The sequence below is a fragment of the Protobothrops mucrosquamatus genome, unplaced genomic scaffold (assembly GCF_001527695.2).
Source record: "Protobothrops mucrosquamatus isolate PMUCROS unplaced genomic scaffold, P.Mucros_1.0 scaffold_168, whole genome shotgun sequence".
In the NCBI taxonomy this organism is placed as follows: Eukaryota; Metazoa; Chordata; class Lepidosauria; order Squamata; family Viperidae; genus Protobothrops; species Protobothrops mucrosquamatus.
Window position 1 is genome coordinate 377,853 of NW_015386244.1, and position 22,990 is coordinate 400,842.

Genomic DNA, 22,990 nt, shown 5'->3' on the forward strand with positions numbered 1-22,990 from the left:
CATGCATGCATGCATGAATGAATGAATGAATGAAGTGAATGAATGAATGATTAGACAGCAATGAGCAGAAAAACATCTACTTGATAAATATGAAGTCACATAATCCTTATTTGCAAAACAAACCAGTTTTCAGAGACTAGCTATTTGGTTTTGGAGATCAAGTTTGACAAAATGATTCTTTTCATTGACTATTGATGAAACAGAAACATTATTTTCCAAAGAACAGATACAATAGATAATACTGGAATAAAATTACCAATTTCAGAAAAAGATATACAGAGGTTTGAAACAAAGTACCTTTTTGATACGAGTATGCATATGCGTGGGCATGCATAATGTTGCTGTTTTGGGGGATAGAATTATATGTTTACTGACATGCTTATTGGTACACAAATATAAATTCAAAACAATTTCAGATAAATTGGAATTGTTCAAAATGCGTTTTTTATAAATTTAATGGAAGCGGGAAGTCTTTAAACTGCCATATTGCAAACATGGCAAGAAAACAGAATGAACTGGGGTTTTGAAATTTTAAGCAGTTGTTTAGATGTGTACTTTCTTTCTTTTTTTAAATACCGAAATAAATCAGTGGATTGTAGTGAGTATTTAAGAGCTCTCATTTTTGTACATATCTATTATAGGAAATCCAAAATACTGTGATTGATGCCCTAATAAACTATTCTTGCGATTAAAGTTGTCAGTTATAATATTTGATTGCATTATATTCAATTTTTCCCTTCCCTTTATGCCGTTTACTTTTCTGATGGGAAATTAAAACAGTATTACTGTTCTGGTGGATTCAGGATCTGACTTTATAGAGCCATGGTGGCGAACCTATGGCACGTGTGCCACAGGTGGCACACAGAGCTCTCCCTGTGGGCACATGCACTGTCGCCCCAGTCCTAGGCCTTTAGCTAGGTTTTATAAAACCTTTTCGCTTTAGGTCTCTGCCACCGTGTCCAAAAAAAAAGTTCAATCAATCAACCAATTTCAACTTCTCGCTGGAAAAAAAAAAGATCTCGCAAAGTTGAAATTGATTGATTGAACTTTTTAGTCCCACCCAGTCTGCCGTTACCACTGCAGCCATGCCCACCCAATGGGCCACGCCCAATGGGCCATGCCCACCCGGCACCCGATGATGCATAAGTGGGTTCTGGGTTGCAGTTTGGGCACTCGGTCTCTAAAAGGTTTGCCATCACTATTATAGAGTATTACAAAATACTAACTCACAAAGCTTATTAGATCTTAGTTACTTGTGAATAGTCATGTTGCCTTCTACAGCCACAGATTCAATTTCTATATTGTCATGGTTTGATCAAATCTAATGTGTAGGGTAATGGTTAAGATGTTATGATGACCCTCAGTCATCGAAGTTTACTGAGTGACTTAGAACCACTCACTCTTTCTTGCCCTAACAAGATTCACTGAAAAATTAGATGAAATGTGTACACTGCTTTGTGCTGCTAGAGGAAACAAATAATTTGGACCCTAAATTGTTAGGTTTGAGAACCCATCTTCTCTGTTCTTCCTTTGCTTCAATTGAGAGACATTATATTTATGTCCTACCATTCAGGACTGGGAAAAATGTGAAAAGGGCATATCAAATTCCTTGGAGAAGCTAAAATCCTTGAAGCAGAAACTTTCCCAACCATTGCCAGACCACCATGATGAGCTCCATGCAGAACAGATTCGCTGCAAGGTACAGTACTAATGCACAAAGCATCCTGACTCCAAAGAGGGCTATACAATATAGAATGCAATCAGGACAGATCATTTTCACTTTGTTGTATTATGTATGAAGCAACGGGTGACTTACAGACAAATATATATTTTTTATTGAAGTAGTTGATTCTGTGATGCTTGGAATATTTTTTTAAAAAGCTGAAGAATGAGGCCGTTCTGTATCATATAATATACTGCAGATATATGCAGTATAGCAGGGCCCTCAGAAAGAGGAAATTCTGATGTTCTCCTAGTTGGAAGCAATGAAGAGTCACATGTGCATTCGAACCAGACCAAACCACCAAGTTTCTTTTTAAAATAAGTCTGGAAACTCCTTTTGTTCATCATAATTATTCATGTTGACTTTTTTAATTTTCTTTTTTGTTCTTCAGTATTGTGTATAATTAAAATAAATAAATAAATATTTACTTCTATGTGCTTTAAAGAGTTTCTTTCTCCAAAATAGGAACTAGAGAGTGCTGCTGAGGGATGGACCAATGACCTTTCTCATTTGAACTTATTAAAGGAGACCCTGTCTGGTTTCATTAGTGCAGAAGACATTTCGGTACTCAACGAGCGTATTGAATTGTTGCACAGACAATGGGAAGAACTATGTCACCAGGTACAATAATATTGCCTGCCCAAATACTCCGGGATATAATAGCCTTTTTTTATTACTGAGCTTTAATTTTTTTTAAAAAAATGTCTACACCTGGGATTCAAGTATTTAGAGTTATCAAAGATATATATATATATAACACTTTTCTTATTAGGCCAGTCTGATTTGTGCAGACTGCTGGGTGATTGCTGAGGTACAGCATAGTTTAATGTCTGAAACTTGGAGTTAAATACGATAAGCCTGGATTTGAATGCTTAATTAACTGTACTAGTTAGTAATAGTTCTTTTTTAATCTTCTTAGTTGTAAATTAGGATATATGTAATAAATACAGGATCAGAATGCCATTCCTACTAGATTATAGAAAAAGAATAAAAAACCATAATGTCACAAGTAACAAGTCAACTGATAAAAAATTTCCTATCTGCCAACTATCCCCACCCAAAAACCTGCCCTAACAAATCCTGGTTTGTTTAATTAGCAGAGTAAAATATGCTTCCTAAGCATATGAAAAGATAATGAGGCCTTTTTCCACCTTTTCTCCAACTTTCCACCCACTTGATTTCACCTTAAAAAGATTGAGACACTCCAGATAGATAGAGAGGTAGTAATAGAGAGGTAGATACCAAAATTGGTTGATGCCAAAATTCTAAGCAAGCAGATCAAGTCCTTACTCTTTATTTCTGCTAAGGTTGCTTTCTCTATTTGTAAATATTTAGCTGCTGCTTTGAAAGGATGTTTCAGTTCAACAAAAGTGTAAATTGCCCCCTTGAAGCACCATTCCAGTTTTATACAGAATTGATTAAAATAAATAAGTTTAATTCCAGAGATCAAGTGTAACATAAATCTAAAAAAAGACGTCAGAGAAACTCTGCCCATAATGGCCCAACATGGGTAAATTCTGTCAACAATCCAGTTGAAGTTGCTGTAATACTTGGAAATCTTATACTCCACATCTTAAGATCATTCATAGAAAAAATTGAGCCATGTATCAGGAGAGAACAGCCATAAATATGATGCAAGATTACAGATTCTACTAATATCACAAACCCACTCCTAGTTTGCATATTTTAATCAATTGTAACAGAAGACATCTTGGGGCATACACATCAGTTGATCCGCAATAAGATCAAGTAAAAGATATGTTCAACAATTCATCTACATTTAGTAGATGCCAAACCACATAATAGATGTGGAAGGGTCAATGAAAAACTGGAATTAATCATATCAATAAGACTGCAGATTTAAAAAATCCTTATTCCTGTTTAGGTACCATTTGGTGGTGGTGACTCTACCAAAAATTAAGCAATATGTAAACAGAGTAAACACCTATGGGCAGAAATGGAGAACTTTATTTTAGGGATAACCATTAAGTTTCTAACAATTCATGTAATACTTGGGGTTGATCTGATTGCTACAATACAATGCTCCTGTATGCATAATACAACTAATGTCTAGCAAAAATGGAAGAAGAATCCTTTCTTTCACTGCAGTTATTTCAGCTTCCTACCTTCCTACTGTGGGAAGTCAAAGCCACAGAGAAGGAAATATTAAAAAGAAAAAAAATATTTTTCACCAAAAGGATTTTTAAAAGCATTTTTTGAAAAGCAGAAACCAAACCTTGCCTCATCTCTTTGCCCAAAGCAGTAGCTAGGCCTATACAAATGCAGATGTGGAACCATCAGGAAGTTTGGAGCCAGGGATCTCAAGACAAAGGAAGCTCTTAAGAGTCATTAGCCCCATCACCAGGGAAACAGGANTAATAATAATAATAATGATAATATTCCCGGCTTGGATGAACCAGGATGAAGACTTACTTCTGACACTACTTTGCAGTTATATGCCTATCTCAAATATTAAAGGGGGTTTGGAATAGGGATCAGTATGAAAGTTTTTTTAGAAAACTATGTTAAGAGCATGACATGAAAAAAAGGAAGTGAGGTACCAGAAAGCAGTAGTTCTAGAGAAGAGAATTTTCTACCATATAGATTACGGAAATATATGAGCTGAGCCCATTCAATTGCTCTCTTTCATCTTAAGCCAGGGATAGGCTAGCCACTTTCAGGTCTTTTCACTTTCTAAGTCAAAAAAATTGACCTTTCAACCAGTAGGTAGCAGCAAAGAATTAGGATGTTTATATTTCTTGGCTGTTTCTTCTTGGCATTTTAGCATATATGTGCATTTCAGTTGCATGAAAAGACAAGTAAACAAACAAACTGCACATGGCAATTTGTAGAACCTATGCTTTCACTTGTTATGTTCCGGAGCATTCAGGAAACCAAGGAAACATAGTCAGTATCAGGGACATTTGTTTGGCCAGATGACTGCTTGATCAACCCATTTACAAACAAAGAAGAAAAAAGTTTCAGGCACCAAGAATCTAAGCCCCATTACAGTCAAAAGGTGACTAAAGGGTGAACAAAAAGATCAGCTACCAGCAGAAGGGGATGATCCCAAGGAAACTGGCAGAATCAGTTATAATGGCAAGATTGCTAATGAAGAGCATGTCATTTCAGGCCACTTCCTTGTGGCTCCCATGAACTAGCTTGAGGCAAAATATTAGAAAAAATCTCAAGCATGAAAACTTAAGCCATGGTTAAACGCTGACATACAGACAGAGGCATGTGAAGATGTGTTCGGGCAGCCCTTGCACCATATCAAGGAGGGAACTAGAAAGTACAATATTTGTTCTACACCACAACTAATTAGCCAAATGCTGATTTCTGACAGTTGTGGCATTGCTTTTTAATTGTATTAATAAGACGGCTCTGATTCCTTGCGATTGGGGAGGCTATTATAATTCCTACATTTTAAAAAGGAGCCAAAGAGGATCTTGGTAATTAGAGATCAATCAGAATAGAGCAGGAATGGACCTCAAAGGTCTTCTAGTCCAAGCAAGAGACCCTATAGCATTTTAGACAGGTGGCTGTCCAGTCTCTTCTTAAAACCTCTCTTCTTAAAACCTCCACCTAACTTCTGAAGGCAAGCTGTTCCACTGATTAATTGTCCTCACGGTTAGGAAGTTTCTCCTTAATTCCAAGTTGTTTCTCTCCTTGATTAGTTTCCATCCATTGTTTCTTGTCTTGCCTTCTGGTGCTTTGGAAAATAAGTTGACTCGCTCTTCTTTGTGGCAGCCCCTCAAGTACTGGAATACTGCTATCATGTCATCCCTGGTCCTTCTTTTCTCTAGACTGGCCATTCCTGAATCCTGCAACCGTTCTTCATATGTTTTTGTCTCCAGGCCTTTAATCATCTTAGTTGCTCTTCTTTGCACTTTTTCCAAAGTCTCAATGTCTTTTTTGTAATTTGGTGACCAAAACTGGATGCGGTATTCCAGGTGTGGCCTTTCCAAGGATTTATAAAGGGGTATTAATACTTCATGTGATTTTGATTCTATTTATAGATAGATGGATTCTATTTATAGATATATGGTAGATGGATTCTATTTCAGTAGGGATTGAGGTCATATAAAGTTCGTGAGCAGCAAACTGCCTCGGTTCAAATGCATGATCTCACCCCATTCATATCGCCATGGTGATGTAGGAAAATACCCCAGGCTGGTACATGATTTCACCTGGTTCACATGATCTCACCTCGTTCACATCAACAGGATGTAGCAGAAAACTACCCCTGGTTGGTGAGATATTCTTAAGGATTAACAAGGAGAATCTACCAAAAAATCTACCAGTCATTCAGTGACTGTTCAAGCTTACAGCAATGCTGAGCGATTAGTCCATATGACTGGTCCTTGTAATTATGCCAGTCATAACTTCTCTGCAGTCATGTAACCATGATCTGGGCACTTGGCACCCTGCTTACAGCATTAAAGCATCCTGCAGTCACATGCTCATCATTTGCATCTTTCTTTGTCCTCACTTAACAATGGGACAGAATTCACTTAATGACAGCAATTGGAAGTGCGAGAATTTCTGTTGCAAAACAGCACAGTCATACGACATTATGCTTTACAACCACATCGCTTAGTGATATAAATTCTGGTCCCAATTACCATAAATAAATGAGGACTATCCCTAAGGAATGCCCTTACTCTGAGTGGTTAAAGAATGACAGAAGGTTTGATGCTTTTATTGATTATTTCTCTTTATTTGCATCTGATCTTCAGTATCTTACTATCTTGACTTTATCATACCCTGTTCGAAATCTGTTTGGATTGGGGTGTGCTATAAAAGTTTTGAAAGAAATAAGTATAGAAATGCTTTAATCTTTGTATAAAACACCTTCATCCAGAGTTTAGATGCCATGTTCTATCATCTACTTAAGTTGGCCGAGAAGAGCATCCCAATACTGTTGCATGTTCATGGTGCAATGTTACTAACAAAAACCTCAATTGGTGGTAGAAAGGCATTCAAGTCTTTTGCCCAATATTGCAATGAGGAACGCTTGCATATAAAATAATAATAATAATAATAATAATAATAATAATAATAATAATAATAATAATAATAATAATAATAATAATAATAATAATAATAATAAAAAAAGTTGGAAGGGACCTTGGAGGTCATCGAGTCTAACCCCCTGCTCAGGCAGGAAACCCTACACCATTTTGGACAAATTTATTCTTTGAAGGCTCAAGAGATAGAATGCATGCTAACTACAATATGTTGGAAGGTGGGAGGGGACAGAGTTAAATAAACATTTTTTTATGCTGCATACTGAACAACGAATTCCTTATTTCTGATCACGAGGCACTGGCAAATTTGCATTTTGCCCTGCTTAGTCTGACCAGTTGTTCTCCATGCAATAGCGGAGTTTAGTTTTACAGAAAAGATTTAGAATAATTTCTTGATACTGAGGTGTGGGGGGAAAAAAACACAAAAGGAAATTAGAATCATGTGTATCTTGTTTTACATATCTAAATATGGGCTGTGGTCATTCTTTTAAGTGTTTCCTTTCTCAGTAAAGGAAATACATAAGCTGAGAAGGAACTACTACATTTATAGAAAAGAAGAAACAGGTGCAGTAAGTAAAGCTGTCTTTAGATTGTTGAAAAAGATAGTATAAAAATACATTTTCTTTCTAGGTCTGGTTTGCTTCTGCTTAATCTTCCTTTGGTCTATGTTTTAAGATTTAGAAAATCGTGTTATAAGTTTATTTCTGGGGACATTTTGTTGCCATTCTTCTATTTCCTGTCGGATTTGGTGGGATCAGATGGAACCATCAGAGAGACTAAGTATTTCCTTATTACAAGCCATCCTTCTGAGATTGCAGGATTATCTCCGTGGATGGCCTCACTCAAAGGGCCTTCTAGAAATTGGTAAAGACTTACCGTAGTTCTTTTGAAGGCCATAGTGGACTGATTGAGTGATTAGGGTGACATTAACCTAATCTGTTCTTGTAACTTGTTATTCATTTAACATATCATTGCTTTTTGTGTGGTGTTTTTTATTTATATTATCCATATCTATCTTCTCAGTCACCGATTAACAGACTGAGGTGGGAATAAACCCATAAATAAACCATCATATAAATATGAAACAAATTTACCACTGAATCACTTATGGAAGATGAGGCTGGATGTAAACTGTTTAAATAGAATTGCAGTAATGTTATATATCGGTGGGGCCCACATTTTTTAATTCAGTTGCTTACCGTCCATGCTTGTATGCCAGTTGGGTTATTAACAATATTAACAATATCAATATTCAACAAGATCAAGAAATCTGATCTCACAGTATTAGATTTTGTTGCATTAGGAAAACTACTTTAAAAGTACCATGCCCTTTTTTCTTTTTAACCTCCTAGTTGTTAAAAGATGCAGTCTCTTTGTGACTAGTTGCAGCTCTATATTTAAAAGTAATCTCTATATTTATGTGTAATCTGAGAAGTAAGTATAGTTGTCTAGGCTTTAGAGATATCTACCTGACTAGCAATATGAGGTGCACCTTTATCTGCAACTGATAAGCCTGGATTCCTTTATCTTCCTATGGAACCTAACTGCGTGTCTGGTACAGCTGCTTTCTCATTGTAATTTGGCCAGAAGTAACCTAAAATTAATTACTATTGTTAAGCTGTTAAGCAAGGGTGTCAAACTCGCAACATCACGTGACGTGTCGCGACATACCACAACTTTTTCCCCATTGCCGGAGCTGGGGTGGGCGCAGTTTCGGCATGACGCATCCGGCCCATGGGCCGGCAGTTTGACACCCCTGTGTTAAAGAAATCACATATGGTTGAAGCTTTATCTCTCTTTTAACTTCAGCAATCATCTCAGTGCAGGGTGAACATGATGTCTTAACTTTTCTTGTTATTATAATCTAGCTTTCTTCCTGCATTTCTTTCAAGGTTTCCTTGAGGAGACAGCAGGTTAGTGAGAGGCTGAATGAATGGGCAGTCTTCAGTGAGAAGAACAAAGATCTCTGTGAATGGTTGACACAAATGGAGAGTAAAGTTTCCCAGAATGGAGATATCCTCATTGAAGAAATGATTGAAAAACTCAAAAAGGTACAGGGCTTCTGCTTTACTATTGCAGACCATTCCATAAATATTCTTAATTTATCAGAACTGCAATGTGCTATATCCCAGGAAGCTGATCAGTAAAATCTTGGATATGATTCTGTATGGCCTTTCATAATCCAGTGCTCTTAAAATGTGTTAGAAAGGACATGTAGACTGGAAAGTCTGGTATTTATACTTGAGTGTCACTAATTTGACTAAACTGAACAATTTGCAAACTTTGGGGCATTTTATTTTTCTGTTGTCTACATATGTTAGATTATTATCTCCTATAAACACCTTCAGAATTATAGAAAAGGGACATCATGTTTAGATATTATTTAGACATAACCTTCCCAGATAAGAGCAACTAAGCCGCCGTTTGTTGCTCTAAGCAAGAAGATTTTCTTAAGGTGCTTACTGGTTGTTGTTGTTTTTTCTTCTGTTCTTCTATCATTCAGGATTATCAAGAGGAAATTGCAGTTGCCCAAGAGAATAAAACGCAGCTTCAGGAAATGGGAGAGCGGCTTGCTAAAGCAAGCCATGAAAGCAAAGCTCTGGAGATTGAGTATAAACTTGGCAAGGTCAATGACCGGTGGCAACATCTTTTAGATCTCATTGCAGCCAGGTATGTACGTATGCATGCATGCATGTGTTTAATGGTACTTCTGATCCTGGAGGATTGCAAGTGGGATCTAACCACAAATGCTAACAAAAAAGAAAAACAAAACAGCCTTTCATGTTAAGACCCAGTTAAAAAGAAAGATTTACAGGCGAAATGCTTACAGAGATTATACTTCAGGATCTACAGGTAGTCCTCGACTTAGCAACAGTTCAGTTAGTGACCGTTTGAAGTTATAATGGCACTGAAAAAAGTGAGTTATGATCATTTTTCACCCTTACGACCTTTGCAGCGTCCCCGTGGTCAAGTGATCAAAATTCAGATGCTTGGCAACTGACTCATATTTATGAGAGCTGTACTGTCCAGAGGTCACGTGATCACCTTTCATAACCTTATGACAAGCAAAGTCAACAGGGAAGTCAGATTCACTTAACAATCATATTACTAAGTTAACAACTGCAGTGATTCACTTACCAGCTGTAGCAAGAGAGGTCTTAAAATGGAGCAAGACTCACTTAACAAATGTCCCACTTAACAACAGAAATTTGGGGCTCAATTGTAGTCGTAAGTCAAGGACTACCTGTACAATATCCTACATTTGCAAAATGTCCTACCTGTCATCACTAGAACAGGATCAATCCTTTATTCCGCTACCATCAGAAGAATAACACCACTTGCACATCAGAAGCTTCTACGGTACGTTATCTGTTTTTCAATTGGCACTTAACCATTTGGTTCCATTTAATTATTTCGTAATTTTCTGTGATTCATTGATACCTACTATTTTGTTGTGACAGCATAAACCTCTTCTATAAAAGGTTTTCATGTCAAGTTCGGCTACAAGTACCAATTCAGATAGATTCATTAACGCAAGAATTGTTATTTTTTGTAGCACTAGATAGTTCCTCAGGATGTGGGTTTTCAAGCAAATAGGAGCGTAAAGATAGAAAATCTAAAGCAGTAGCAACAGTATTGAGACAACATGTTTTTATCAGACAGTCATGACCGAAAGTAAAATTATACTTAAGATCACATTGATTTCCATTTTTCAGCCATTTAGAACTATAATGGAAAGCCTTCCGTATAAATAAATAAATAAATAAATAAATAAATAAATAAATATTAACTTTTTCTTCAAAAAGTTATCATTTTTTCTTCAAAAAGCTATCACTTTTTCTTCAGAAAGCTAAGAGCAGTTAAATTTAAATACAGTATATGTAAGTCTATTATTGTAATATGGTTTTATTAAATAAATACTAAAATTAACGTGTTTAAAGTTTATTGATATGAAAAAACAATATAAACGATTGGATGTTATTTTTACTCTACTGTTTCCCTTTACTTTTATACCTTTGTCAAAGTTCAGTTATTTTAGATCCCAGGGTGTCAAACTTGATCACGTCACGTGACGTATCGCGATGTTTTTTTGCCTTTGTGGAACTGGGATGGGCGTGGCCTGCAGGCATCCGGCCTACAGGCCATTAGTTTGACACCCCTGTTTTAGATGGTTCAAAAATCCCTTTAAATGCCTCTGGTGATGCCGGCTAACAGCTGGAGAGATTTATACAAATTATAAAATAGGAACAGGGAGTCCATATAGCACCCAGCAAAGGAACACACCAAACAAATACTCCACTTTTTATTTGATTACACCAGCCAGCCACACTTTTTCCTGGACTGCCTTTTTGGACAGTATATTCCACAGCTGCTCAGAATCTACAGTGAACGCTTTTTTACCCTTCCCCTCCTCCATTCACGGCCTACATTCCTGAAGATCACCCTGGCACATGTTGATGAATGTAAGTTTTATTTAGAAACATGACCACTTGTCACACAGCTTAGTCTCATGTTACCAGGCAGTGGCTTACCAACTTTTGTTTGGAGGGTGAGCACTGTTTGGAGGGTTTCTGTGAAGTACACAGTTTCCAGTAATAATTGGATTGAATGCTCTTAATTATCATACTGGGAAAATTAATGCTCGTACTGGTGGATTTACATGCTCTGAAAATGGCAGATGATCACTCTGTGGATTCAGATCTTCCTGACTGCAATTGTGATGTGTCAAGGCAAGCAAAGTTTGTTTGAATCTTTTGTTATGCTTTGTTTTATTACTGAGCCTAATAAAGGGCTCATAGTAGTGAAGGGGTCTTATGAAAAATAATAAACTCCATGAAAAAGAATTTTTTTCTACCACTTAACTGCAAGACACCATACACAGGGAGATGTATGGAAAATGCTTTTGAATATCAGACTTTTTTCTGCTGTAAATGTGGCATGGAAAAAAGGATTGTTTGGGGAATGTTATATAAAAGTATTTCAAAGTATAAAAAAAATTAATGTAAAACTGAAAAAATTGAAAAAGTATTGCAAAATTTTACTCAGGTTATTATTAGCAAACAGCTGTCTATTTATTCATAGTTGTGACTTTATGGTACACTATAGTGCAGTTGAGTCATAATATATCTTTTCAATTAAAACGTATTTTAGGTTTACATATCTGAAAAAGTTTTCCACATATTTAATGAACAACAATAAAGCAATAAATTACCCATGCATGTATTTTAAACTTAAATATGTTTCCAGTACTTAATTCAAGGTAATACATTTAAAGTATTAATTTAAAGTTAAAAATATTTATCCACCGATAAAGATACTTCTAAATAATTGCAACAATGTCAATGTCACACTGTAAGACATATTTAAAAAGTTCAGCAAATCACTGAGATATTATTGTAGGTATAGATTAAGCTTGCTAAATTTAGACCTGTCATATGCTGATTTCAATCTGCTCTTTTGGGAAGTTGGATATTTATTAACAGGAAAAGAAATCCTTTCCAGCTTCTTGAAGCAACATAGTAGAAGACATTACAGTCTGCTAAGAAAGTTAGCTTCCATAAATATTATTGCAGTTTTATCTCAGAGAGGAGTTTTTGCCTACAATTATTTCTTACATTGTTCGCATGACAGTATATCTTTTCAGTTGAAAAGGATGCATGTTCTAGTGCAGTGGTGGCAAACTTATGGCACGCATGCCAGAGGAGGCACTCGGAGCCCTCTCTGTGGACACGCACGCTGTTGCCCCACCAGAGTTCGCCGGAGTAACGAGCACGTGGCGTTTGGAAGTGACAGGGTAGGAAGTGAGCGAGCAAGCGGCGTTGGCCTCCCGGAGACGCCCCAGAGATGGCGAGGGACTGGCCCCCACTGCCCTGGCCCCGGCCACGCTCACCCAGTCTGCCCTGACCACTGCAGCCACGCCCACCCAGTGGGCCATGCCCCCCCCGAGGGCACCACAATGCTGATGCAGCCCTGGCACTTTGTGATAAATAAATGGGTTTTGGGTTGCAGTTTGGGCACTTGGTCTCTAAAAGGTTCGCCATCACTGTTCTAGTGAAACTATAGGCTTCCAAAGTAATACACACTCAAGCACAGTAAACTTTTGGCGAGAGTATGCAGGATGAGTGTCTGACTAAGACTCAAAATATGTTGTTACGTTAGTCAATAAAGTGTTCATTTGATGAATAAAGGACTATTGACAGTTCTGCTATGATAGGTATTTAGTTTTTCAAAACCAGACGTATGCTGAAATAAATCACAAACTTTGAGACTAAGCAAAAGATAATTACAATAGGTGATTAGATTGAATTATTATATTTGATCTCTGGGTCTTTTGCCAGAAAGAAAAGACACATTGCAGAAGTGTGCACAGAAAGAAGCATTGCTTCCCTTGTACTAATTTTGACCCAAGCATACAGAAAGGGAGAGGGAGCTTATTTTCACACACTGTCTTTATAGAATAATATTTTTGAACGATGGACCTATAATTAATTTGCATCTATATAAAGTCTGTGATTATAAGATGCTATGGAAGAGGAGCAAATTCTGCATGACAAGTTTGAGATTGAATTGGAAATGGATTAAAAAACGATAGGCTACAAGACGACATGGAAGAAGATATTACACTGGACATACAAAAGAAATTTGCTGATGACTTAAAAATTAAAAGGGATATAAAAAAAACAAAAATGACAGTGACGTGGACAATTTTCCTGTATGGGATATTCAAAACAGGCTTGTTAAAAATTTTGAAGAATTTTATGACAAGGGATCAAGAAAAAAAATGAAAAGAAACCAAGTTTTACATCATTATTTGAAAGGGTTAAAGATTAAGGTTGATAGAAGTAAAAGGAAGGAATATAATATTGGTTTATTTGATTACAGTTAAATTAAATTGTTATCTCTGATAGCATTTAATAATCTTTTGCTAACATCAGGACTCTGGTTTATGCATATTTTAAGAGACGGTGATAAGTTACTAAACTTATGAAGATGTGAAGTCACTTTATAATATGTTTCTTTTTCTTTACTATGTTATTACTGAGGCAGTTTCAGAAAGCTTTAAAAAGCCATAAACAGTTAAACAGTCATAGCAGGCACAAGGACTGGACCATTCAAATCTCAGAGGGAACGCTGAAGTGATGGATCTATTCTACCATAGCTTAGCAGACATGCATAAGTAGCATCTTACACAGATTTTATATTTGTAACAGCTGTTCAAATAGTCTGAACCCACCCAGACTGCTTAAACATGATCAGTGCCATCTCTGTATGATGCCCAGGGCTGCAACTCAACTGAAAGAGATTCAGATAATGGGTTTTCTTTAGGGTCTTCTGAAGCTGCAGTCCAATTACTTTTTCAACAAACTTCCCCAAGAAGGAAAAATTGAAGAGGGGGTAGAAGTTTTCCAACACTGTTTAGTCCAACAGTGGCTTCTTGAAGATGCGACAAACCACCACCTCAAGCACAGATTGAATTCATCATCCTATCTCTCAAGGATGAACTCATGACTGCTTGAATCACCTCAATATCATCTCCTGGGAGGCCTTGATCAACTAGGGAGGGACATGAATCTAATATACAAGTGCCAAGCTGACCAATCCAAGGGCTCTTGTCCAATCCCTCAGAACTAACAGAGGGTGTTAACTCTTCCTAGGTGTCAGACCATATGTCAATTTTACATGTTGTACACAGCTGGGATGATAATAAATTCAAATTATTTTCCAACAGACCCCTAGCCCCCCTCCCCATTTATTTATCACATTTATATGGCCACCCATTTGACAGCAGCAATGTTGAGCAGTAATAAACTTTCAGATGGTTTTCTTACTCATCTCTTCCTAAGGACTAGGCGACCTTAAACAAGACCGACAGATGGCATTCCAAAAATAAAATTAAAATGGAAAATGATAATTAATGCTACCGTGTAATCCTTAATAAACATTCTTCCTGTTATCAGAGTTGATCTTTGTCCTTATCCAGAGATGCTGTTCGTACAGTATCTCTTCTGTCACCATCTTGAAATTTTCTCTGAGAATTAGGAAGGCTTTCACGATGTACACAAGAGCATACAAACTTAATCAAGGCCCGTTACCAACCTGTCATCCCAAGAAGTGGCTAGGGCTTAGTCAAATTTCACACTAGAACCTAAGGATCTTTCTCCAGTGCTTTCTCAAAACTAAAAAGATCAAATAGGCATCATATATGCCCTAAGCACGATTCAAGACCTATTTTGGTTTTGATCCTCCACTTCAGCAATTTGTCAAGTAGATTGGACTGAGATACACAGATTGCCTGGCCCAAAGTCACCCAGTGAGTTTGCATGGCTCAGAGTGAAATAGATCTACAGTTCCCATTCTGAGTGCAATTCTTAACCACTACACGACCCTGTTTCTTCAGTTCACTGGAAATATTGAATCTGAAGCACTCATTGCTAAATTAAAAATTAAAATTTACATGATCTAAAAGTAATTATTGTAAACAATATATTATTTAACAGTTATCAATATTATTTGCACGTTTATTTATACTTTTTATGCCTGTAGATAAACATACTGGGTTATGTTATTCATATCCATTCTAAAAATCAAGACTATATCGATACTAAAAATTGCTAAAATAAATATGTATGTTAAAAAGGCAGATATCTAGAGCTCCTGAGTAAACATGCTCATGATATTGTCTGTGTCTTTTAACAGGATGAAAAAACTGAGAGAGACCTTGGTGGCAATCCAGCAATTGGATAAGAACATGAGCATCTTGAAATCTTGGCTCGCCCACATTGAATCAGAGTTATCCAAAGCCATTGTTTATGAAACTTGTGATTCCAAGGAGATTCAAAGGAAACTAAATGAACAGCAGGTAAAACAAAAACATGAGGTAGAAGAGCAATCAAAACAAAACAAAAAAGTCCCCCCAAATGAAATACCCACATTTCCAATTGCATAATGGTGAAGGTGATCCAAGTGTGAAGCAGGTTTGGGCGTGCTGTTTCCTGTGGTACAAGAGGGCAGTGAGGAAGATGCCCTTAAATTTCAAGGCAAGTGATGCTTTTAGCGTTATTCTGGTAGAATCTTCTGCTGGCTTGACATCCAGTCAACATGGAACTGCTCACTGAGCCTGCCAACCAGAGGTAAGGCACTACCATATTATGTACAGTATGTTAGCTTCTGGTGTAATTGGCTTTTCATTATGTGGAAGTGAAATGTGAGGCACTGTTAATTGCCCTATATACAAATGAAATCTTTGTGTTAGTATTTCACAAGTTTATAAGTCCGTGAGATGAAAAAGAAAGTTGTATTTGGAAAGGCCAAATTATTCTTCCTCCCTTTGGCTGTTTCTAAGTTGTTTTTTTAAATTATTTTCCATGCAGAGTTGAATGACCTACACAAATTTGGGTATGCTGTCGATGAATTTAAGAGAATAATCCATGAAATAAGTCTAATAAAACCTATTTCTTCATATTTAGCACAATGCTGGTATAAAATCAAAAATAATTGGTTTAAATCCCTACCCAAGAAAAAATATTTTCCATATATATATATATCCACTGTTTTGTTGGAGCTTATGAAAGGAATAACATGCTAATTGAGGTACTTGGTAATACATTCTTAAACTAAGCATTTGTCAGGCGCAAAGGATAAGGACCAATACCTTAAATTGTAGTTCAAAAGATTTATTGCTCAATCCTATACAGAAGAATCTAGTCAACTAAAGTTCAGTACTGAATTGGTGACAGATAAGGGGTCAACAGAATTCAAGAGGAGTTGGATTTGGACCATTTATGGAAATATAACAACTCTTAAGCTGATAAGACACTTAATTCTACATTCTAGCTCTGCCTGCTCTGTTATAGAATTACCTCTTTCATGGGCTGTGGTTAGCATTATGAATTATGGGTCTTTTATACAGTGGAGTTGGGAGGCTATATAAATAAATAAAATCCCTATTTTTGATACATTCATTTGAGTGTTCATTATTGATTTTTACTTATACTCTCAACTATTTTACAAATAGTCCTATACAAATAAAGGCTTTCCATATATCTAAAAAAAAACATGGTTAGAGGAACAGAATTTCTTTAGCAAAAATGAAATATATTCAGCATCTGATAGAGCTAGATATATTCCAGATAATTTCGATGATTGTACCTATAATTAGCCTAGGTTTGAGACCCAAGCGCTGTGTGATGAGCGTCACTTGCCCCAGTTCCTGCCCGCCTAGCACTTCGAAAGCATGCGATTATGAGTAGATAAATAGGTACCACTTCAATGAGAAGGTAACAGCGTTCCATACGCCTTGGCATATAATTATGTTGGCCACAGAAGTGTCTTTAGATAATGCTGGCTCCCTTGGAGAAGAAATGGAGATGAGCACCCCTCCCTAGAGTTGGACATGATTGGACCTTCTTATAATTTTAATTTTATGTTCTTTCTTATATTAATTTTCTGTATCCCTCTTCCTAAATAATTTTTATCTCAACCACTTATACCAGTGATGGCGAACCTTTTAGAGACCGAGTGCCCAAACTGCAATCCAAAACCCACTTATGCATCGTTGGGTGCCAGATGGGTGTGGCCCATTGGGTGGGCGTGGCTGCGGTGGTAACAATAGACTGGGTGGGACTAAAAAGTTCAATCAATCAATTCCAACTTTGCAACATCTTTTTTTCCCCGCGAGAAGTTGAAATTGACTGATTGAACCTTTTTTTTTGTACACAGCGGCCTAAAGCGAAAAGATTTTATAAAACCCAGCTGAAGGCCTAGGACTGGGGCGATGGCGCGCGTGCCCACAGAGAGAGCTCTGAGTGCCGCCTCTGGCACCCGTGCCATAGGTTCACCATCACTGACTTATACCTTAATTCTAATAGGAACTAATATTTTAATACCATACAAGAATTTCTAGTCTAAAGGGTTCATTTTGTATTTTCTCCCCTTTGCTCATTTTTGTGTCTGAATCCTCTTTCAGCTGAGAGCTTCATTTTTCAGCTCTTTGGCTTAATCTCCAAGGTCATTCCTTGTCCAAGCACCATCAGAAGGAATTTTCTCCAACTCAGCCAGTTTTATACATAACCTGAATAACATAAATTGTTTCCATTCCTTGTGGTTTCAATCTACTAAATTTAAATGGAAATTCCCATTTATACTGAATTCCCATTTTTATCGGCAATCCTGTAAGAAGCTTAAATATCATAATTTTTGGTAAGGCGATAAGGCTAATATCTTGGTTAAAAAAAAAAATCTTTTCCCCAGTTAAATTCCTCCTCCAGCTTGTGAGTTTCTGACAAAAATAATATTGCCTCTATGAATGTCTCTAATGGACAAATATGAACTCTAAAAAATAAATTTTGCCTCGAAGAATTTTTGTTCAGTAAGAAATTTAATTATAATATTCTTTGGTTTATTCAACTTCGCAAGCTTGGTATTTTGAACTCTATGTGCCTGTACTGTGTCCTTTTCAGAAAAGTGTAATTCTGGGAGGAAATCATTAAATCTTCTTACTGTGTAATCTATCAGGTTGCCATTCTCAGCCTTTCACTAATACCTCTGGTAGACAGATTGCTTCATCTGTTATGATGATTAACGTCTGCCACAAACATTTGATCTTCTCAATCTTTTTTACACTGGAGGCATTTTAAAGACTTAAGCTCTTAGTTTAATTAGCTTCTTGAGCAATGTCTTGTACTTGCCTTGAGGTCAAATAATTGATAGGTATTTATTGCAGCACTGGAGTTTAGAGTTGGTTAGTTTGAAAAGGACTGTGTGAAACTGCTATTAAGGAATACTTTAACTTCAGCCAGTATACCCAAGTACTTAGTGTTGATAGCAAAATATTTCACAAGGGAAGCAATGAATAATCATTATTTGACTTTCAAGCCCTTTTACAGAGTATCACTGCAACTTTACAACAAATGTTGATTAGAACAGGGATCCCAAGTCCCGGTCCATGGACCGGCAGTGGTCCGTGGCATGCCAGAAAACGATCTGCGCAAACAAGCAAAGCCCCATCCCCGTCATGCAGGGAGCACACGAAACCACACCCCTTCTAGTCTGCAGAAAAACCTCTCTCCATGGAACCAGGCCACTGGATTAGAAACAGCACTTAAATCCCCATAATAGAAAGTGTCAGCTAGACAGAATGAACATAAATTTAGCTTGAAGCTAGCAGATTAACATGCAGATTAATATTTGTAACCGAAGTCTCTTTTACAAATATAACTGAAGAAATATATACCCTTTGAAATGACTTCTGTAGCTGTGGGTGACTTGTTACTAGTAGTGTGTAACTAAGGAACAAAAGTAATAATGAAGAAGAGCCATAGACTTAAGCCTCTTGTCCAGTATGACTCTACAGACCTGAATAGATCATTCACATTAGCAATTATTCCTGAAAGTCAGTAATGTGCTATAAGATTCATTGCGATCATATGAAAATACCAGGAAGAAGACAAACTGTTGGGTGTCCTGCTCAGGAATCAGGACTCAGAATTGAAACTTTGAGTTATTATATAGCCTAGAGAATTGCTTAAAAGCAGTTTGAAGGAACTGTGGTCTAGTTTGCTTTTGAAGACCATCATATTCAACAGGTGATGAGTCGCAAGCTGTCAGAAAGTGTTGGCAACAGAATGCCAGTTGTTGATCAACAATCATGAAAAGGTGTGCTGTCATAATAGATATAATAAAAATAATTATCATATATCATATATATCCTGCTAGAATGCAGGGTCTACTTTTAATTCTAGGATTACAAAGTTGTCAGTGTCTGCCTTATTTTGGACTGAAACAGCCATTTGCCTATTTGTGAATATAAAAGCATACATATGGCATGTTAGGATGCTTATATTAGGTAAAGTGAAAAGGAGGGGAAGGAATGTATTCATTATCATTATAATCTTTTTGAGTGCAACTTATCCAGTAATGTAACCATATGATCCAGGGCAATATTTCTCAACTTGCAACTCTTGGCAACTTTAATATGTAACATGTAGCTGGAAAATTCTGGGAGTTGAAGTCCATTTGTCTTAAAGTTGTTAGATTGAGAAACACTGATCTGGGCAGTATGCATGGCTATTTATGCTCTTCTGCAACATAGAATCAAAATATGCGACAAAATTAGTGGACCAGAGGAATGCTGTGGATATAATTTACTTGGACTTCAGTAAGGCATTTGATAAAGTAGATCACAACCTACTACTTGATAAGATAGAAAAATGTAGGTTAGACAGCATCACCACCAGATGGATTCGTAGCTGGCTGACCAGCCGTATTCAGCGTGTGGTCCTCAATGGAACTGCATCTACATGGAGAGAAGTGTGTAGTGGGATGACCAGGGCTCTGTTCTGGGCCCAATGCTTTTCAACATCTTCATCAACGATTTGGACAAGGGCATAGATGGGGAACTCATCAAATTTGCAGATGACACCAAGCTGGCAGGAATCGCCAGCACTCCAGAAGACAGACTTAAGATATAGGAGGATCTGGACAGATTTGAACACTCGGCACTATCTAACAAAATGAAATTCAATGGTGAAAAAAGTAAGGTTCTACATTTAGGCAAGAAAAACCAAATGTACAGGTATCGTATAGGTGGTACCTTGCTCAATAGTAATAACTGTGAGAGGGATCTCAGAGTCCTAATGGATAATCACTTAAATATGAGCCAGCAGTGTGCTGCAGCTGCCAAAAAAGCCAACACAGTGCTAAGCTGCATCAAGAGAGGAATAGAATCAAGATCACGTGAAGTATTAATACCACTTTACAATGCCTTGGTAAGGCCATACTTGGAATACTGCATCCAGTTTTGGTCACCACAATGTAAAAAAGATGTTGAGACTCTCTAGAAAGAGTACAGAGAAGAGCAACAAAGATGATTAGGGGACTGGAGGCTAAAACATATAAGGAACGGTTGCTGGAATTGGGTATGTCCAGTTTAATGAAGAGAAGGACAAGGGGGGACATAATAGCAGTGTTCCAATATCTCAGGGGCTGCCACAAAGAAGAGGGAGTCAAGTTATTGTCCAAAGCGCCTGAAGGCAGGACAAGAAGCAACGGATGGAAACTAATCAAGGAGAGACGCAACCTATAACTACGGAGAAACTTCATGACAGTTAGAACAATTAACCAGTGGAACAACCTGCCTCCAGAAGCAGTGAATGCTCCAACGCTGGAAGTTTTTAAGAAGAGACTGGACAGCCATTTGTCCGAAATGGTATAGGGTTTCCTGCCTGAGCAGGGGGTTGGACTAGATGACTTCCAGGGTCCCTTCCAACTTTTATTATTATTGTTGTTGTTATTGTTATTGTTACTGTTATTTTATATTTTAATTAGGATTGCATTTTCACTATCATGGTTTTCTCTAATGAAAAAATAATTTTTAAATAACACTTTAATGCAGCAGTCTCCAACATTTGCGGCTTTGCAGACTGGCTGAGAGGGAGAAGGGTGTTTCTGTGTGAGCGGTGGGCAAGTGCCTGCACGCAGTTCCATTTGCACAAGCAAGCACATGTGCCTGCCCTTTGCACAAATGGAGCTGTGCATGTGCCCTCACCTGCCCACTGCGCATGCAAGTGGAGTTGCATGTGCATACTTGCCCACCACTTCCGCAGCCCAGTTCTGAAAGGCCATGGTCCATTAGTGGGCCGCAGCCCGGAGGTTGGGGACCCCTGCTTTAATGTGTGTTTAGGTTTATTCAACATGTTTGTGTCACTTGTTATTACTAAATTGGGATTTGAATCTGAGTTTCCGTTTGAATGTCAGGATACATTTTAGCCATTTATTCCTTTCTTTCTTTCCCCCAGTTCCTTTTCTTTCCTATTAGAGATTCTTATCCACTCAAGAAATGCAAATATATTCTTTGCATACATACAGACAACTGGAGTTTAAGCAAATGTTCCTTACACAGGAATACCCAAAATCCTTCTGACAGTGGGACTGTTGGCATTGATACACATAGTATACGCAACATGAGTGTACCATTTAGCATTCAAAAAAACTACCAGTCAATATCAGAAGGTAATAAACGTTTAAATCATGTGCTTATAGTGACTTCTGATTTGACTCAAAATGTAGGTGGACCACCTGGATCTCACTGTTTATTCATAAATACTGTTTATTATGAATGTTTATTCATAATGACAAGTAGTGTAATGGTTAGGATATCAGTCTAGAAACCAGCAGACTGTGAGTTTTAATCCATGCCTTAGGCATGAAGCTGGCTGGGCAACCTTGAGCCAGTCATTCTATTTCAGCCCTAGGAAGCAGACAAGGGCAAACCACTCTGAAATCTTGCCAAGAAATTTGCAGGGACTTGTCCAGACAGTCACCAAAAGTCAACAGTACTCAAAGGTATGCTTACACACACACACACAAACACACACACAGCTTTATTCATCAAACAAAATTCTTCCCAGAGAAAATTCTTTTGTCAATATTTCTTAGGATAAGGTTGTAAATTATATTCAGCATGTTTGATGTTCAGACTTGACCAGTCTACATGCCAGACAGGCACAGGCATAGAATCTACGTATTATGAGGGCAAAATGCTCTTTGTCATATATTGAATCACATTAGCTCAAGCCTCTGCCTCTGGTAGAGATAGTTTAGGTAGGAAATAAATAGGATTCTTTCCATCTCCCCAGTGCCTCAGAATTAATTTATAGGAATCTGCAATTGGGAAATCTAGGAAGAATTATGCAGAAGAACAGAAACTTTGTGTAGTGTTACCTTTGAACAAATAGATGATCAATCTAGCCAGGAATCTTCATTTCTTCTTTTTTTTTTTCTTCTATGTGGTGCTAAATGTCCTCATTTTCCTGAACAAATTATAAATATTAGTTGTCTTTAACTTGTTGCTTTGTTAATTTGACTACTGTTCCAAATGCAAGAAATTAAGTTATATGAAAAGTAATACATCCAATCCCAATACTATATTAAATTATATTGAAATGCAAATGTATTTCAATTAGTGCTATTCAAAGACTACTTCATTAGTCTTTAGAGAATTATATTCAGTGCATTCATGTTTTACAACTGTGGTTAAATCTCAAATTGCTGGCAAAGTCAGGAAGCATGAATGATACAGAGTTCAACAGTATTTTTCATGCTATAAATTAAAAATACATTATTAAAAACTATTCCAAGTGATTTGTAACAAGCTAATTAAGGTAGAGTTGTTGTTTTTCAAATGCAGCTCTCCTGAATTTGCTTCTGAATTCTTTTGCCCCTGACTGGTACCCACAGT

General features: G+C 37.1%; 1 protein-coding gene across 2 annotated transcripts in view; it reads left to right on the plus strand.

The window, feature by feature from the left end:
• SYNE1 (spectrin repeat containing nuclear envelope protein 1) overlaps positions 1 to 22,990 on the plus strand; it is a 284,981-nt gene that overhangs the window by 226,946 nt on the left and 35,045 nt on the right. Inside the window, exons 125-129 of one of the 2 annotated variants that reach the window (XM_015821883.1) lie at positions 1,574 to 1,699; positions 2,189 to 2,344; positions 8,646 to 8,804; positions 9,257 to 9,423; positions 15,451 to 15,613. In XM_015821883.1, coding sequence (XP_015677369.1) covers positions 1,574 to 1,699; positions 2,189 to 2,344; positions 8,646 to 8,804; positions 9,257 to 9,423; positions 15,451 to 15,613 — 771 coding nt within the window. Of the gene's footprint in view, positions 1 to 1,573; positions 1,700 to 2,188; positions 2,345 to 8,645; positions 8,805 to 9,256; positions 9,424 to 11,337; positions 11,493 to 15,450; positions 15,614 to 22,990 lie in introns of those variants that run through there. The other variant, XM_029285211.1, reaches the window with a different exon arrangement.